Raw genomic sequence first — 20052 nt, 5'->3', positions numbered from 1 at the left:
ATCCATATGCCTACCACCAAGCACCATGGGGGCCCTCAGTGGATGGATATGGCCGATGATCCCCCCAAAAAATTGTCATTAATGATACTGCGCTGTCTCCTGTTTAATATAAAGGACATTCAACAATAGAACTAAGGGGCTTGTCTCCTAAGACATTTAGTGATATTCTTAACTACACCAGAAACATGCTTATAGGGTGGACTGGATTGTTTGTCTCAGGTTTTAGGAAGTGAACAGATGTAACAATTTTCTATAATTTGGTTTAGTGCAGATGCTGAAATGGGGCATTCACAATAAAATATATGCAGTATATGTAATTTCAGCTGGATCCTCTGGTGTTTTAAAGTAAAAATGTGTACCTGCAAGCTGTTTTATGGTTTCTCAGTCATAATTATCTCTGTTACACAGACTGCTACAACTACAACTCTTTCTTTGTGTGCAAGCTTTTTAACAATGTCTTGACAATTTTGTGAATTTTGCAAGGCATGGTATTCTCCTTTTGCTTTGCTCAGAAGCCTGTTAAATTGTTTAATTTCTCTTTGCGGTAAATTTATGAAGTAATCAAATCAAAGAAGGTAGCAGCAGATAATCTATATGAGAAGCTCCTCACAAGACTAAAAAAAGGACCAGTGTAAGAATCTCAGAGTCTAGATAATTAACACATTAACAACTTGAGCTGCGAGTATCTTGTTTGACAATAGAAAAGAAGCATTCATCTATTGCTATTGCATTATTATATTATGACTGGAAGGAGATTGGAAATGAAGGTTAAAATTCTTAACAGCTGCTGCCTGGTGCATGCACTTGAAAGAGTCTGTTCTGCTGCCTGTGGCATTTCTCAAGGGATGTGGGAGCTGATGAATGATGGAGATGATAAAGCAAAAGTACCAGATATTCATTACATCAACATCTAAAAGTAGCCTTTAGTAGGTTCAACAATTAGGCTGAAGGTCCTCAAAATCCCTTGCTAATCACTACAGCAGCTGACCTGACAGACAGACAGAGGAAGGCAGATGCTGCTTTTGCTTTTTAGTATTCTATACATACCATTAGGGTTCCATTGGTCTTCTCCTCCCAGCACGAACAAGAAGTTTTCCACTTCCACAACACAGTGATGGGCACTGTTATACGGCATAACTGCAAGCAAAGCAAGAATTCTTTGTCAGCTTAGGACGCTGATTGCATCAAATATTTCCAAAGGTACAAAGTACAGCACAAAGATTACATTTGTAGGAAACGATATGGGAACGCATCACCCCAAGCATTTACGTCCAATGACTTAGCAGTAGACAAAGCCACTTATTAGTAAACTTATGCTATTCAATCTTGCAAATAATTAAGAAATAAAGCAAGAATTCTGGTCCCTGTTGGGTCCCCCCTCACCTGCCCAAGTGCCATATATACTGCTCTAAAAACAGCTTGTAAAAAGGGATGAAGTTCCTTGAAAATAAGCAGATGCTAGGAATCCTAGTATGCTAGAAAACATTAAAAAACCTCAGCCCAGCTTTGTTCTGCTGGCAATGTTTCCACAAGAAAGTATGTTCAGTAGCTTTCTATTACACAGCAATGAACAAGCCACATTTCCATACAGTTTTAAGTTTTTAAATTAAGGTCCTGCTGATTTAATGCCTTTTCCAAATGTATACGCTTAATTTCCTGTACAATGTCATTAGCAGCACAATCACACATCTTCTATTCATCTAATCAGGAAGCCCTTTGTTAACAAAGATCAAAACTGTGGCATTAGGTTTACAATATCCCCTTTTTTTTACAGAGGTCTCTTGATTACTGTGGACCAGCTACAGATGCAAACATCTGTTTTTTTAAAATTTATGTTTTCCACTGTAAATGCTAAAATGCAAAATTAATTATTATATATACATAATATTCACATATTATTGCACTGTGCCATACAGAACTATAATGATATTATAAGATAAATGTAAACTTACATAGCATTAGTTATCATACCACATAGAGTAGTTTTGGCCCAGTGACACCAGTAGGAAAAATGATGTCCTTGTTCAGCTCATCATATGGGCACCTTAAATCTAGGTGAGGACAAATGGGGTGGTGATGTGCATGTACAGGCAGGGAACTTATTGCTTGACACGGATCAACAGAGCACTTAGGAAACCAGTGCAGTGGGAAATCAATATGACTCAGGGCCAGCTTTTACTTTGTGCTCTTTTGCCAATGCCAAAAAAAAAAAAAAAAAGAGGCAGCCTATCTCACACTTGGATTATTTTTGGTGATATATCTCTCATTTCATTTGTTTTATTATCTTTTATTTTTCTCGGAATGCAGTTGTGCAGTATAGCATATGCAAATAATAATAAGAAGAAATATGCACAGCTTTGTTATTTAGGACACTTTTTTTTAAAGATCAAGTGGGCTCATTTAAGCTTCTTATTGAAGTTTTTGCCTAGGCAATGATGAATAAGTAAGGTATGGTTTTAGTTTCTAGTAAAGGTCGAATATCATTTTCATACTCTGTGGTCTTACAAGTCATGTAAGTGAAACAGTTCTCAAATTAGGCAGCCAGTACAGTGAAAGTTCATTAATTAAGGTTATTTGTTACTGGTACACTTTATATTACTGGGAACTAATCCTATACCAGACACTGCAAAAGATTTTATACTACCCAGAGATTCTCACAGAGGGATGAAAAAATTAAATAGATTTTTGCTATCTTTTGAACCCTCATATCATATTTATCTCATTCTTTAGTCTCAGATGTTTTCCTATTTTAAAACTTCTCTCCCAAAACTCCAGCACTTTTCTTGATTTTGTGGATGCTTTTGTAGTACATAATGAATTTGGGTCTCTCCCCTGAAAAATTTGCTGCCTTCCTTAAATGCTTTTTGGGACCCTTCCTCTCAAGAAGAGATTCCCTAGGATCTATTTGCAAGAGCTTCAATTCTTACCTAATCCAATGCTCTATTATGGTTTGCAGTTAGGTCCAAGCCAGTAGTTGCACCCTCAATCTCTTCTGTTGGTCTCAATCTGGAGAGCTCTAGCGTTTATAAAAAGAACTGTCTGCAGGCAGCACACATGCATATTTTTCACGTTTTCACTTTTGCAAACACTTGTGTTTATTTATCCTCCATATTAACACAAAGAGGGTCAATAGAGGAAGAAATTCTATTTTAAGTTTTTCAGCTGTTCCCATGCAATAAGCCTCCCATACTTATTACTACAATTAAACCTTGAAAACTAATGGCTTAGTCCTGGCTCCTATTTGACGGCAACATTCTCACTGATACAGGATTGGGTCCAAATGATCAGAACTACCATCATGGGAAAGCTAAAAGGAAGCTTGCCTTAGAAGGAGGGTAGTATTTGGGCTTCAGAAGGAAAGGTGACTGCAATAAAACACTGCAGTGTTTTACTGTGACCTTTTTTTCTCACAGAGCTTTGGGGAAAACTCTGTTCTTGGTCTTGTGAATCTGCCCGTGGGGTTGAAGGGAGCTGGAAAACACAGGGAGGATGGAGTGACAACTAAGAGGGAAGTAAGTTTTGGGCACTGAAACTGTGAAATCACCAACATCACAGTCTTTCCCCTTGACCATTTTCAGGGTCCCTCAGAGTCATGAGTTATACACAGAAATCAAAGCTATGGGAATGAAGATTTCTTTTTTCCCCATCATAAAATGTCCCTTGAAAGCACCAGAAAGCTTGTGCTGTAAACCGTAATTCCTTGTGAACACACACTCATATACAACTTAGATTTTCATAGGTAATAGTCCAAATTACACGGCAGTGAGCGTGCTATATTTGATGTCTAGTAGGAACTATCTTCTCAAACTCACTGGGTGTAACAGGAAGAATTTGGCCCATCACAAAGTCTGGCCAGGCTGCTGCTTTCAATAATTTTACATAAGCCTTTGTCTGCTGTTTTGCTTTAGTAGTATGAAAATCCCATCTTCTCATTTTTCGATTTCAACTCACCGGAACACCTGCCTGCCCCACAAAAAGGGTATTTGAAGAGAACTTTGTACGCCACGCTCAAACACAGCTCAGTGTGAGTTTTTAGCGTGTCAGTCAGTGAGTTAGAGGGAAAGGGTAAGGAGAAGCTAATCAGGATGAAATGAGATTAAAGGCTGTCTAATTTTACAGCAACTGTGATCCATCAGCCACTGTGAAAGTGACAGTGGAAATGAATGATGGAGACAGACAGGTGGGGCTGTACATTTCACTGATTTATCCTCAAATGCACTGGGCCTTATTTTATTGAGTGAACATGACCGCATTTATCATGACTGTCATCTAAACCCACTTCCCTCCATTTAAAAAGGTCACTTTACTAGGAGGGAGTAGGATAGAGGCACTTTCAAAACAGATTTGAAATTTAATAACACGTGTTTATAAACCCCTGTGCAAGAATTCTCAACTTTATTAAAGACCAATTTAAAAAGAAGGGGAAAAGAATACTAAAAAGAGAAGAAGATGAAAAAAGCCATGGTCATCTGAGAAACATGGTTAGCTACCAAGGTGATAGGTGCCAGAGAAATATGTGAGATAGACAGATATAAACAGATTAGTTGGAGGGAGCAGAAATCACCTCTTCTAAGGTTCTGCCCCTCACACACACTTCCCAAAGCTCAGGATGCCCATGCTTTCCTGGACCAAGAGCACAAACAAGTCCAAACAGCCCCACTGAAAGACAACACCCCCACCAGCCCTCTTTCCATGCAATTGATATAGGATTGGTAGGAGACCCTTGGTAAGGTGGGAGGCAATTTCCCAGGTATGTATGTAACAAGTAAAGCTTCCTAGGTCAAAACCAAATGGATGATTTATACTTGAGAATGATCCAGAAGGCAGTGAAGTCCAAGACTGCAGTGATGTTTGTTAAGAAATACTTCACTACATAAACATCAGTGACATTGTGCAGGAGGTGACACTCATGGTCGTTCTCCAGATGCAGATGCAGGTGGAGGACACAGCAGCACTGCACATCAGGATAGCTATCCTGGGCAGAAACTCCTCACACATGCCAAAGCTTAGCTAATGAAAGGTACTAGACAATGTTCTGGGACCTACTTACAAAAACAGAGACTACAGCTCACAGTCAAACACTCATGAAATTAAACACTCTCAATTGTAATGCCTATGAGGACAACCAGACACACCGATGCTTCAAAGGCACCTCCATGATACACCTCACTCACTTAACAAACAATAATGTGTGCTCTTTGTCTTACCCAGTTTTGTTTAGTTTCTGCCAATAATTGCCCATTTAGGAAACAGCATCTGGTTGTTCTCCATACATTAATAAAAGGGTCATCAGTTCCTCCTCCTCCTTGCACCTTGCCCTGTCTATCATCACTTCAGCACTACTCAGCAGGGAAGAAGGGGGAATTGGAGTAGCGTTTCTTAAGACAAGAAGAGGCATAAGCTCTGGTCCCAGGAGAACTGAAATCTGTGATACAGTCTCTATAGCCATTCCCCCACTCTGCTAAAAACTTCTTTCAGAAACTGCACTTGATTTTTCTACAAAAAAAAAACAAACAAGTGCCCCCCCCCAAGCCCCTGCAACCCCCCCAAACAAACAAACAAAAAACCAAACTCCATAGATTTTTCACTGCCCTGAACCGTTTAGCTGCTTGAGATACAGGAGGTACTGTAAGGAAAGCCAAGAAGTCTCTTCCTCAGCTACTGCACAGCTTGAGCACAGCCCTTCAAGACTCAGTACACACCAAGAAGTCATGCTTATCATCTCTAATGACCTGTGCAGATGACGCAAGAGAAGAGCGTGTTTCCAAAATGAGGATGTCATTATCAGAGGACATATGGAGTCAATAATGACCTTCCATAATATTAACAGCCTATCCTATTGGCTACATAATATTCAACTACTGCTACTTGAAAACTGGCTATTTCTAAAGCTCTGAGAAGGGCAGGGTAACGAGAGATGTCTGTTTCTAGTACAGAAGGCACCTACAGACTCACTTTAGGAGACTGTGATTTGCTCATGGCAGAGAAACAATATTCATTTCATTCCCTACCCTCCCTGCAAAATGCAGGGAGACCACAGCTGGTCCAATTGTTTCCTGAGAACATATCAGATACTGTTCACCTTTCTGTGGTTCATACATCATTTGCAGGAAGTCTATGCATTTATTACTGAATGCTACTTGTTATTTCTCACCAAGGAGGTTATATAAACAAATGCTAGGATTCCTCAGTGAATTGTTCTCTTCAATTGTTTGTTATTTAATAACTGTGGGGAAAGACTGACCACAATAAGTATGAAATTCTAGCCTCAGTGAATGTGGTGGGAGTTTTAACATTGACTTTAAAGGCATCAGGCATTCACTCACTGGTATTTTCAGTTCAAAAGATAATGAAATAAAGTTAAAAGAAGAGAATAATCAACAGTAGGTGGCAAACACCTCTGTTAGCATTCCTGGTCAAACTGCATTCTGTGACCTCAAATTCAAGCAAATGCCCATGGAGTATTTTTTTCTAGTAACACACCAATGCCAACCTTGAGTCTGAGCTCAGCTCAGTGGGGGAAGCCTGGGACAGTCCAACAGCTCCAAGAAAGAGAAATCTGAGCAGATCAAAGTCCTTGGAATAATTCACAACACAGTGAATGGTATTTCATATAATGAAGATACTTTATATTAATTAGGCATTTCTCATTATGAAGATATTCCTTAATAATGAAAATATATTTTTTTTCATTCAGATGTCAAGAGTTACTCTTTTATACATTCTCTGAAGTAACATGAGCCAGGTTCTTCCAGATGTCAGGGGGTTTCTCAGTTTAGTGTTTTTAATGGGCTAAAATTTTCGTATGTGAGCTTCTAAAATAAGATTAAATTCTGACACACCAGATCAGGCAAACATAACATCAGGAATAGCTGCCATGCTCAGCTCTCTCCTAAAATAAGTTGCTTTAAAGTTATTTGAATACAATTTCTGAGTACAGATCTGTCTGTTTCCATAGGTGAAATTCACCTGATGGTAAAATATTCTACTGAGTTTTCAGCAACATATATATTTGGCCGTTTGAATGAACAATATTTATTTATACATTTCCAAAGCTGCAAGCCCCCATTTGGATTTCATTTGAATAATAAAGCTGCCTACTTTGATCAATAATGTTTGAGTAAAGTAGGAAATTACTACACTCCCACCTTAAAAACTGGTGTTCCTATACCAAAATCCTGACACAGTCCTTCCCGTGCAATGCATAGCAAACCTATGCACACTCCTGCCTTCCCCACAGAAGTGACTCCATGCAGCTGACCTTGCCAGGTCTGAGAAGCACGTGTAAGTGAATACACCAAACATCTTGGCACAACGTGGAGCAAGGGATGTAACATGTGGTCTTGTGGAAAGGTTTCAAGTCACAATTCTCCTTGTTTTTTTATTCCTGGCTTACCCACACACCTGTTGAAGGTTGCCCCTGGCAACTTAGTTGCCCCACCGATTTCCACAGACTATTTATCAGGAGATACTTGTCCATCACTGAGTTATGCAATGTTACCTCAGTTGCTCCCCAGTGGAATATGTTGTGTACCTACTCAGGCCCAGACTTACAATCTCTAAAGTAGAGCCCAGTATGTATTACTGGGGAATGACATCTCGTCACATCACAACAGTCTCATGATGTGACATTTTGCACAACAAAATCTTCTCATGGACGAAATGATGAATAGTCCCTGATGGGAGAAAAACACAGCAGAGTTGCCAGAAAGCTCTGGAAAGAAATACTATCTTGTCCCACTGGAGGCTTTCAGATCCTCCACGATGTCAACTCAAGGACATGCAATCCCTTCTCTAACAGTGCCGCAGGGCAGAAGACCACAGCCAGGAATGGTGCATTAACGTCCAACTGCCTGTGACCAGTTGCATCCATTAATGGCTCAATTTCTATCTGACCTTGAGATGCACACACTCTCCCGGTCTCCTCTGAAGATAACCTTCCAAGCTCAAGACAATCACAGCCACTGCTTGCGTTTTCCTGATCAGATCCTTTGATGTTGCTGAGGGATCCACGTCTTAAAAAGAATTCATCACATGCAGCAATATCCTACTTGGTCCCTACTACCCCAAAAAATGACTCTTTCACAATTTTTTCTCTCAGTCTCACTACTTCCTACCCTGCTCTCAACTCTTGACTTAACATATTATTTTAGAGTAACCAAGTCTTGAAGTCATTCCAGGAGAAAAAGAAAAATGCGATTTTCCATTTGGAAAACGCTACATGGGGGAGGGATGTGCCCATATTTTGCCATATGAAAACACCAGTTTCAATACACTTAAGTTCACTCATAACAGATAAAATGAAACCTTCACTGCTACAGATTTTTGTATTTTTTTTCCTTTTAAATACTTTAGTATTTGTAAATGAAAGGTTTTATTTACAAGAAAGTCCAGCTTACCTAAAGCACTAGGACTTAAAGCAGAAGAGGGTGGAAGGATCTGTCCAAAGCTTACCACCACGGGAAAAAAGCTGCCTTTCCCAGAAGACATATACCTTGTACAGGTATCTGAAGAAAAGTCCGAAACTGCAATATGCCTAACTTCCAGCACACCCAAGAACAGCATGCAGAAGCAGGAATGTCCACATAGTACTACGTTCATGTACTTAGGCTGCCTAACAAAAGCTCAGGAGTCCCTGGCAGGGATGGCAAGAAGGCTCGAGTTAATCTGTAATGGACAGGTCACTCAGAAAACATTCTGTCAGGATGATGAGTGAGGGCACCAACAGGACCCAATGGCCCTGACCAGCCTGGAGTTTCCCCCAGCACCACTTGTCCATGGATGCAGGAGCCCCATTTCAGCTCAGGCCTAGGCACCCAGACCTGGCCTGGATGGACCCCATGCAGGGACACTGTAGTGTCTCCAGTCCTGTCTTTAGCCTTGTCTTCTGGATGGGCTTTTAGCCTGTTCTCATGGAGCCACCAGCCCCATCATGTCCTGACACATACCCATAGGCAGGAATGTTGCTCCCTGAGCAAGGACTGCAGACCAGGCTTTACTCTGATTCTGCACATCCCTGCCAGTGTCCTGAGAAAAAATAAAGGTACGTGGAGATGTATCAGCAGAACTTAATGTTCTCATCACCACCAAAATAGTAATTCCTAAGTACCAGAAAATGCCTGTCTTATTGTTTACACTTTTCCCACAATGGACAGAATTAAATATAATTTATAATATTCTTTTTGCTCAGGATGGACAATAAGAGCCCACTCTAAAATGTACTAACCACCAGGCAGATAAATGGAGAAGGAAACACAGGAATCAATCCACATAAATTAGGTAACACTAAAGACTGGTTTCTCCAACAGAAACTAGGCAGAAATGTTGCTCTCCTAGACCTCCCCCTTCCACAGATGGGATCCTAAGGAAGGGAAATGGCAAACCCATGGACAATTTTCAAATTCAGGGAAGAAAATCTGACCTGGGCAGCAAACCCACACACTTACGTAAAACTGGCACAGATGACTTACTTTGTAAATCTATACACAAAAGATGAAATAAGAATGTAGAGCTGATAAAAAAAAAGCGCCATTAATGGATGTTGACTAAATTTATGTTGATTTTCTTCTGCTTTGTATGAAAACAGTACTGTTTAATATTTTCAGAAAAAAATTACTGTGAAAAATGTGTTGGGGTGTCTACTCATAACAATCCAAAAAATTAACTCCATATGAACCCTCATTCCAGAAATTTTGTCCCATCTCCTCAAAAATCTTTTGGGGATTCAGAAAGCATCCACTCAGGAAGCAGAAGGAAAAACACATTTCTCAAAAGTGGATACCAAGCTGAGTATCATAGCACAAGCAGCTGCTATTTAAATCAAGAGGTGTCAAAATTCATGGGCTGAACCACATTCGCACAGAATCACAAATAATTCACAAATCACACACTAGTCCATGGTCATGGACTGCTGACAAACAAGATAAAAGGTCATGGTAATTCAAAGCACTGGCCACGCTGGGACTGCAGGATTGGACATATACAGTAGACTAAAGTAAAGCTCTTGTGATCAATACCAAACACTTAAAATACACATAACTAAGTATCCTCATCCGGTTTGCATTTTTTTGCTAAGACATTGATTTTGCACAGAGTATTGTTCAGGAAAATATAATCTTCAGTTAGTTAGGTTAAGGAAAGAGAGGACAAAGTCCCCATGAAAAAAACTGGGACTCACTGTGCTAATAAACATGGCTTGGACCAGGTTCTGGTGGAGACTGAATCGAAGAAGCGAATGAAATGGAAAAGGGCAGGGATAAGTCAGGACAGATCAGAGGGGACATGGCAAAATGACTGAGACTGGAGGAAGAGAGAGCAAAACCTGTGAACACAGCAGCACATACAGATCCAGAGCCCAAAGTTCTGCAGTCTTCACACTCCTCTGTTGTCAGTACATCTAGGTGGAAGCTTGTCATATTTACACCCCCTGGGTTGCAGAGATGTGTACCACAGATCTACAACACAATGTGTCTCAATACACCTTGAAAAAGCTGACTATGAAAATCTGTGAAAATGCTGTGATGTGGAGCATTCAGACACTATGAACTGTCAACAAGAGAGGCTGCAGTGCACATCTCCTCTGGCACCTCTTTGTGTATTTATGCTGGTGTAGTCCTTAAACAGCTCACTGTGATGCTTCCCAACTGGCCATCTTGCTGAAGGTCTGTATCGGGGTGAAATTGGGATGTTATTTTTTGGTCTGTGTTTGGCCCTAGCCACCTGCGAAAAGTTTATGTTTTCTCCTGCCAAGTCTGCTGATAAAGCAGTGAATTTGGCCTTGGAGAAAGAGCTTCTGTGTAAACTATTTTAATTGGTCTGTTGTGATTGGCTCATTGCTCTTCAAGGGCAGTTGGAGGACAAAGTGATGATGATGGTGCTGAAGGCCATCCCCCAGACTCAATTGATAAGACCCCCCCCAATTCACTGCGCCTGCGTCAGGGGATTTCCAAGGTGCTCACGCATGCCCAGGAGGGGTGCACTTACATAACTGAAGGGGTGGGATTGAGAGCCCCTGACAGGGCGGTGCTGGCCACACCTCCCCGGGGCAGGTGCTCTCAATAAACTTTATAAAGGCAGACTCGTGTCTGGAGAGAGTTGCTGGCTCTTCACGATGGATCAAGATGCTTTTAGCGGGGACGCCTGCTGGACGTGGGAACCTACCACCCCTCCGGACCACGCAGCTGCCGTAGAGAGACTTCATTACTGGTTAGGATGGGTAAGATTATCTTATAGGTGACACATGGGTGAGTATAGGGTGTCAAGCTATCTTACTTGGGTTTTTGTGCACTTTGTCCTCCTTGGCCCTAATTCTTTTCCCTCAGGCACCTGTTTTTATTCACCTTTTCCCTGTTTGCCACCTTTTTTCTAATAAATAGCTATTGTTTGCCAACTAGCAACGGTGTTTGGTTTATTCACGTACCAGGATCCCTCGAACCTGTTTTTCCCTTTGGTGTTCCACCTTTCCCGGTTACAAGGTCCAGATGCAAACTAGAGGTTCCATTACTCTTTGTGATGGTCGATGCACTCATGAAGTCAAGAAACAAACAATCAAGAAACTACAGTGTTTCTTTAAGGTACATGGAATTACTAAGCTTCCCTACCTGGCCTCACAAACTGGAGTGAGCAGGAGTGCAAGGCCATGAGAAGGGAAAGACTGATGTATCAGCAGCAGCACCAGTTTGGATCAGCTTGTTGTGGTTGTGAAACTACAACCTCAACTTACATAATACCAAACCATTGAAATGGGTCTAATCCAGCTTTGCTATGGTCCTGTTGCTCTCCCAGCCCAGGCAATCCAGGCCGCTCTTCACACTAGCACAGTCTCTCCTTGGCACCCCTCAGTGAGCCCTTTCAAAGCAAGAACCTGGTGGGAAAATAACCCAGAAAACAAGAGAGTATATTTTCATTTTGATTTAATGCCCTAAGCAGGCTCACCCAGGAGTTAAACGAGTTCTAACACTGACATGAAGGAGAAGATAAGACCATGGGATGGGGTTTGGGTGGAAAGGGACTTGAAACAACAGCAACAGCTTCACCTAGAATATGGCCACAGCCCTTGAATGAAGCAGGTAACAGTGAACTTGACCTCTGACTGCAAGAGGTTGCTTCACTTTTGGAAGATGTGTAGGGAGAGGCTGAGGGCTGAAGGAGCAGATGGGATTTCTCACAGATAAGGGAGCTCCACCCTGAGCAGGAGGATGGAATACTGTCCCTGTCTTTGCCACATATTTTTACTGTGGTGCTAGATAAATCTCTTAAGCTCTTTTTTTCCACAGCTACCCTTTTCTCCTGTTCTGAGAACACTAATTACCTGTACTTCATTTTCAGAATGCCTGATCTGATCCCTATGCCTGATATGTGGGAGTGCCCTCTGCTCACTGCTGTAACAGAAGCATGTGGGCAGTGTGGAAAGGATGGTCTAAGGGGTCTTGAAATGGGCACCCCAAAATAAAGGATACCTTTGACTTTAACCGCATTACACCTCTTTTCCTCATCTGCAAAATGGGAACACTGACGGACTGTGCTCCTCACAAAGAGGATGGTACAAAAATGCCACAACAAATGTCCATGAAGCTGTTGGCCTCTGTTGTTGTGAAGTCTGTGAAGGAAACCTTGTGAAAAAATTCTTCTGTCTATAGAAGATTTCAGAAGCATGTGACAGAGAGGATCTACTTGCTAAACAACAGAGGAGAAATACTGTGAGCAAAAACTGAGCACAGTCCCTTCTGTGCACTGACATGTGACAAAGAATAGCATGTGATATCACTGGAGATTGTATCTTAGCGCTTATGCAAACAGAGGCCGAATTAAGGTTGCAGAAGCAGCTTAATTCTCACATTTCTTACTCCAGAGGGCTTAGTATTGCCACCTATCTAACACTCTTTCCAAGCTTGGTGCAAGTCCCTCGTGCGTGATCCACGCCAGGTCTGACAGACAACTAACACCTTCCTGGTCCTGCAGCTGCTTCAGCATCTCTGAATCACCCATGTAGGTGCTGTGGAGTCCGAAGTCTACGAAGCCCATGGCCGGAGTTGCAGTAGCCCTCCTCCTCTTCCTCCTCCTCCTGCCGCACTTCCTTCCAGCCGGCAGTGTGAGGCTAAGCCACTAGATGGGGTGCGGCGTGCTAGGCAACCCCCTTCCCCTGGGAGAGGCATTTCAATCATCTTTTGGCTTCAGGTTTTGCAACCAACTAAAAAACAAAAGAGGTGAAATGCAGCACAAAAAAAAGTCATAGCCAGCTTCCTCCCAAGCAGTTAACTTCTGCTTGTTTCTCGTGTTCGGCGTGAAAGGGAAGAAATCAAACGAAGTACGCAAGCCCCAGCGAATGCTCGGCGCATCAATCCTGGAGGATGCTGAGCCCCCCCCGGCTCCCGTTGCCTGCAATGGGCATGGCAGGTGCTCAGGCTTTGGCACGGGTATCAGTCATACCTGCTTTGCCGCTTCTTGTCTCAGCTCCTCGAACCCAGACTGTGCAAGGATCAGTCAGCGATTTCTCTGGCAGTCCACACACATCTGCTTTCCTACTCCACGTGCCAGTCCCAGTGAAATATAGCAGGCACAGTTCCCGTCCCCACCAATACACCGCCAAATTTCTCTCCCTCTCTCTCTTAATAATGATCTGGAAGCTGGGTAAAAACAACATGCTTGCTTTTGACAAAGAGAGTGCTTCCGCATTAGAAGGGTAAGGAAGGGGAAAGAGGATGTGAGGAAACTGTTATACAAAAAAATAACCTACAGAATTAAAGGGAAAAAAAGAAGAGTCCTTTGTAAAAGAGTAACTCCTTTCCAATGGAAAGACAGTGCTTTACTCAGTTAATCCCAAATTGAACTGCATAATGGTGGCCAGGTTACAGCTCTAGGGAAAGGCATGCTGAAGCTGAAGTGTGTCTATTCCATCAGGAAGGTGCAGAGGGACTGGTATTTACCTGCATACCCATCATTGCTGAATTATGCCTTCTCTCACTCTTCCCCAGCTGCTTACAAGAACTGTCCCTCTGAAGGTATCGTCCATCCCAGTAACACTACTTATTACTAAACTTATATATAAAATACAATCAAAAATACCGACATCCTAGATCCTCCCTTCTCATGACCCAGCTCAGCCTTTTAAGCTCCTACAGACTCCTCTTCTTCTTCTCCATGGCCAAGAGGAGAGCAAAAAGCAAAACTGCAAAAAGCAATTTTGAAGTCGATCTTTTCCTTGTATGGTATAGGCAGAGGAAGATCACTTGAAGGCAGCTGCTGGGGATGCTCCTAACACAGGGCAGCAGTACTGACAGGGGTAAGCTAACCCATCAGTTCTCCTCTTTGCCCCAGCAATGGAACAACTTGTGTTTTGCAGCCTGACACAGCCAGTACTGCACAGATCCACATCCTTGCAATTGTCTCAAAAGCCACTCTTTTTCAAAAAGAGCCACATGCAGGGATGTGCCCAAATGGCAATGCAGCACTTGGCTTTGGCTCAAGATTAGACTTCAATGATGAACTGGGAGATGAGCATGGGCAGACAGAGTTGTGCTGCTCAACAGTATGTCCTGCAGGTGAAAACTCAATTTAACTTCCATTCCTGATGAACTTGGATTTTCAAAAGGAGAATCAGCTGTAAAAAATGTGGCCGAAAAAGAAATACAAGGGAAATAAAATAAGAAAGTGCACTTAAGCCATTCTTTTGTTAATTCATTGCAAAACACTGATAAAATGCACAGTGAATCATTACCAGACATTAATGCAGACCGATCCTACCTAAAGAGTTTGCAGTCTTCCTATAAATTAATAAAGACAGAATATAATCCCAACTGCAGTGCATTTGATCATATATATTAATATGGAGACTGCTGATCCACATCTGGCTAAAACAAATGTGTTTTTACACAAATTAGGTTACCACTGATACAAACAGTTTTGGTTCATACTACAGAGCAGGAACAGATGATCAACGCTATTGCTCTGGTTTAGCACTGTGCTTGTGAAAGTCACCACTTATCAGCTGGGCTGCAGTAATTGCTTTTAGTCTCTTACAATTAGAAAAAGCCACAAGCTTAAACTGTCTTAAAGCACTGATTCCGTTGTTTAGAAGTGCACATTTTACCTTACATTTGTAACCACTCAGGAACATGAGCACTAGCAGGCATTGTGGCTCAGCGAGTAGGGGCTACCTTGGGGAAAAGCGGATGAGCTGGATCTCTTGCAATCCTTTGACCATAACAAAATTACAAAAGATATAGACTCAATAAACTTCCACAGATGACAAACAAACAAGAATAGCAACTACCTGCAAAATGAGCTGGTGGAAGCAACCTACTCCTTATGTCAGTGCACCTTATTTACACTTTATAAAACACTGAAATTTTGCACTGACTGTACATATCCCAAGAAGCAGTGTGGAGTTTTTATTATAGAAATAACTTCATTAAAATTCTGTAGAATCCTTAAAGTCAAAATTTAGACATTAAGTCTGCAAAGGCAGCTCCATATGATCAGCTGTATGTAGGCTTTCAAATGATAAGTCCTCTGATTTATTTTGGTTTCTGACATAAAGTACTTTCTGGTGTTCTGCAATACATGGAAACTCTGAACAACTAAAAAACCTTTTTGGGACACTTGCTGAGATCCATTTCACTGGAGGTTCACATATACATTGGTTCCTATTGCAGTACCAGGGTACATAAACATAGTTTTGATAAAAATGAATACTAAGCAATTTTGCAAAAATTTTGTCTTCAAATCACATTAAAAGGCTTTATTTGCTCCCTACTCTACAGTACGAGTGCTGATAACCCAAAACAGTTTCAAAAATTACAACCCAGATCACTAAATCCAAGACACTACATGTGCTTGGTGCCCCTTCAATGTACTTTCTTCAATTTACTTTCAATTTACTTTTAATTTTCAACCATAAGATCAAAACCTCCCATTTGAAAAACAATCAGTTGAATCACAAAGCTTTGTCTTAATATACTAAATGTGCAAGATCAGAGATAAAATTGTTGGCAGTGCAGCTAATGCAACTCTGCAGCAAGTTCCCTGAAATAATCAGAATTAGGTACTCAGTTGTGCTTTAGCTGGACACACGACAAAGGGCAGTATTATTGTTGTGCTCTGAGGGGACAGTCCCAGGGTAGAACTGTTAGTACCGAAACTGTTATCGTATGGTATAGTGATACCTGAACTAACTTCATGTTACTGACTTAGCCCCAACAGGTGTACTTTCAAGTTCTCCTTTATTCTAAAGGTCCCTGTTGGTTGAGGGCCTGAGTTCCGTAGGCATTGTATCCACTGGTGGCAGGAAACAACACATTAAAAAGGTATATATAAACGATCAAAAATGGGTAAATCGGGTATTTCTTTCTAGTTTTTAGTACCTGTCTGCAGGTTGTTCTACTTGACAACCACAAATCATTTATAAGTAGAACAGACATTAAATTCTTAACACATTTGATCCACAGATTTCATGGTGTGATGTGAATTTGGTCCATACAATTCACTTTGCTCTAATAGCCCAAACCCTCCTTTGCTTGTGGGTTTTTTTTCCTGTGACACTTTCCTGACATTTTTACACCAGCCTCTGGAGTCCACTCAGGAAGAATTTCAGCTCTGGACTCAGTGGGCAGGTCTGGTGTCTGTCTTCATTGTCCAACCCAACCAGCTAAAACCAGTCACTCCTCATCCCCACTTGTGCCCTCTGTGGGTGGGGTGGCACCCAAAACTGGTGCACAGCCATCTTCCAGTATTTTGGTGTACTTCTGCAGCCTTCCTTCTGCAAAGAGGAAGAGGATTCCCATCCCTGGATGTGCACCCATGGGCCATTCCAGCAGCTCACTGAGACCTAACCCCTGCAGCATCCTGCAAAGCCTCTGAGCATCAGGGGAAACACAGAGCTCTCAAGAACACTTTTTGCATACTGCAAAAAGGCAATTAGGGACTTCAGAAGCTGAGGCAAAAAAACATGGTATCATATGGTTAAATGGTCAGCCCTCGAAGAATTTTTTTTTTGTGTGAAAATCAATAGAAGGTGATAGATCAATAGAAGTTTTCTGTATAAAAACATTTACTCCTGAAACAGTGCTGTTTAGTGCCATGTAAAACCAGAACACTTTTCCCTAAGGAATCATTTATTTTCTCTGATGACAATGAATTATTTTCCAATATTGAAAGTTTCAAATGAAAGCCCTCAGATGACTGCAACTACTTCAGGTGGGCACCAGTGCTGTTTTACCTGGGGGTGGAACCCCTTTCCATGGCAGCCCTGCCTCTCTGAAAGGAGGCCAGGCTGCTAAAATAAAGCTGCTGGAGTGAAGCCAAATTATGGCTTCAGGAAAAGGGATGCTATGTCAGGGCTTTATTGATGTTGTAAATCTTTGCAGTTAAGAAAAATCAAATTTCTGAGTGCTGAAGTGATCATTTCTTAGAGAGGCACTGGAGACAGCATGGGAGCTGACAGGAGGACAGTGGCTCCAGTCTTGCTGGATGAAATGTGCCCTGTTGCAGAAAGCCCCTGAAACATCCTGCATGTTAACAGAACTTAAGCTGGAGGCTTGAGCAGTGTATAAACCCTTACATGGGACATCTCTGCCCTAGACATATCTTTTTTTCCTGAAGCTGAAGTTAATGGGAGCCAGTGAATGCCCAGCTGATTTCAGCAGTTGTGATTCTGCTGAATAAAATAAAGTTTAAATGAGCTTGTGCAGACATTAGTGGTAATGCAGCTGGGAGACAAGGGCTGCAAGGGGACTATCCAGAAGGCTGGGATTTGGACACCACAGATCATCCAGCTCTGTGTTACTGGCTGCCACAGTACTTAAAATAATTGTAGTTCTCTGGAGAGAGTATATAGATAAACTCTCTCTTATGTTAACGCACCATCATATAGAGTTGTTTACAGGCAGTACTTAGTAAAGTACTTAAGCATGTATTTAAACACGCTGCTGAACATCAGTGTGATTAATAGTTTGCTGAATTAGAGATATGATACGAATATATTTTTCTGCTGTTGCAATTTTTCATTATATGCAGTTATAAGCTGGTCATAAGGATTTTCTTTCAGTTTTGCATCTAGTAAATGAGTTAATTTGGGAGTCAAATTCTGCCTTAGTTATTCCCGCACAATGCCTTTCATATGCATGAGGGAAGAAGACTGCTCTGTGACCTTTAATTGGACTTCTTTTTTGTTAGTCTTTAATCAAGGAAAAAACAAATCTAGTTATTTCCTTCTGATCCTGCAGCTCTTTGACATTCCTTTCCTGTCATTTCAATCAGAAAAGTATTTTTATATATGGTTTGTATGTTTGTTAAAGCTGCACATACAGCAGCTGTAATTCTTGACCAGCAAACAAGCAGCTACTGTTGAGCACAGATTGGAGTCATACACTCTGTTCTTTTGGCATGTAAAACCAGGGAGGAGGGAGGAGAAGAGCAGAAACATGGCCCTTACATCACTCATCATGGTAATTCTATTTAAATCTATTTTAATGATTTCTAATAACATAATTTGCCAAGCCTCCCCACCTGAGAGTGATTCAAGCACATCTCTCTCTCAATTTTCCCTTTCCTGCTTAGCCCAGGGAGGAACATTTACTCTCTCCTAGTTTCAAATTTTAGGGTCAAACCTTTTTTTTATTCCTTTTTTTTTTAATAAGAAGAACTCAAAGCATTTGTCTACTCATATACATTAAGGTATTGGTCATTGTCATCACTGCAGAACTGTCACTTCACTTGCATTTACTTGCAGTTTCTGCTCACAAGGAAACAAGTTTGATTTAATAGTTTCAGTGATAGACATTTTAAGAGTTGAGGACTTCCCCCCCCACCAAATTAATGCTAAATCATGTGCATTACATACATTATCTACTTGTAATAAAATGGGAATATTTAAAATGATTCAGTCACAGATAATTTGTTACTGAAAACGACAGGTTTGCATCAGTCACTGGACGCTCTGGGTGTTCGCTGAGCTCAGTGAGCTCTTGGGTAGGCTTACCCACTTCATGGAAAACAGATGTTCACACTGTGGAAAAGATTTTGACTCCCTTTCATGGTCCCAAGAATCCTGAACAGGAGTGTCTCACACGAAACAGCCACAGTACTGGGCTCACTCCCACACTTCAGCCCTCACACACAGTTCACACAGATGCAGGTTAGTCAAGGGCACTGCAGCTAGAAACCAAGCATGCCTCCATGCCAAAAATACTGCCCAGTTTATTTCACACATGGCTCCCAAGAAGCCAGCACAGCGATTCTCCAGAATAGCTCTGGAGGGGCTCAAAGAGCTGGCTGATGTCATCACAAAACCTCTCTCAATGATTTTTGGGTGGTCTTGGGAATCCAGCTGACTAGAAGCTGGCAAACATTGTCCTGATCTTCAGGAAGGAGAACCCTGGAAACTACAGGCCTGTCAGTCTCACTTCAGTGCCTGGTAAAGTTATGGAGAAGATTATTCTGGGAAGTATTGAAAAACACCTGAAAGACAACACTGTCATTGGTCACAGCCAGCACAGCTTCATGAGAGGAAAGTCCTGCTTATCCAACCTGACTTCTTTCTGTGACAAGGTAACCCACCTAGCTGATCAAGGGAAGCCAGGTGATGTAATCTTTTTGGATTTCAGTAAAGCTTTTGATACTGTCTCTCACAAAATATCCAGTACACATCTGGATAAACACACCATGTGGTGGGTGAGCAATTGGCTCGCAGGTCAAGCACAGAGGGTGACAGGGAACGGGGTAACATCAGGCTGGTGACCTGTCACTAGTAGGGTTCTGCAGGGCTACATCTTAGGCCTGTGCTCTTCAACATCTTCATAAATGACTTGGATGCAGGACTGGAAGGGATACACAGTTTGCAGAAGACACAAAACTGGGAAGAGCTGTTGACTCCCTTGAAGGCAGGGAGGCCCTGCAGAGGGTTGGGCAATCACCTTGACAAATTAGAGGGCTGGGCAATCACCAACCATATCAAGTTCAACAAGGAAAAGTGGTGGATTCTGCACCTAGGATGGGGCGACCCTGGATGTTTGTACAGACTGGGGAATGAGATGCTGGAAAGCAGTGCCATGGAAA

General features: G+C 41.7%; 1 protein-coding gene across 1 annotated transcript in view; it reads right to left on the bottom strand.

The window, feature by feature from the left end:
- KLHL14 (kelch like family member 14) overlaps nt 1-20052 on the bottom strand; it is a 66107-nt gene that overhangs the window by 18190 nt on the left and 27865 nt on the right. Inside the window, exon 4 of the mRNA XM_032704754.1 lies at nt 1048-1137. Coding sequence (XP_032560645.1) covers nt 1048-1137 — 90 coding nt within the window. The remainder of the gene's footprint in view (nt 1-1047; nt 1138-20052) is intronic.

Source organism: Chiroxiphia lanceolata, chromosome 1, assembly GCF_009829145.1.
Source record: "Chiroxiphia lanceolata isolate bChiLan1 chromosome 1, bChiLan1.pri, whole genome shotgun sequence".
NCBI classification, from domain to species: Eukaryota; Metazoa; Chordata; class Aves; order Passeriformes; family Pipridae; genus Chiroxiphia; species Chiroxiphia lanceolata.
This window is presented reverse-complemented; position numbering and strand designations above follow the sequence as displayed.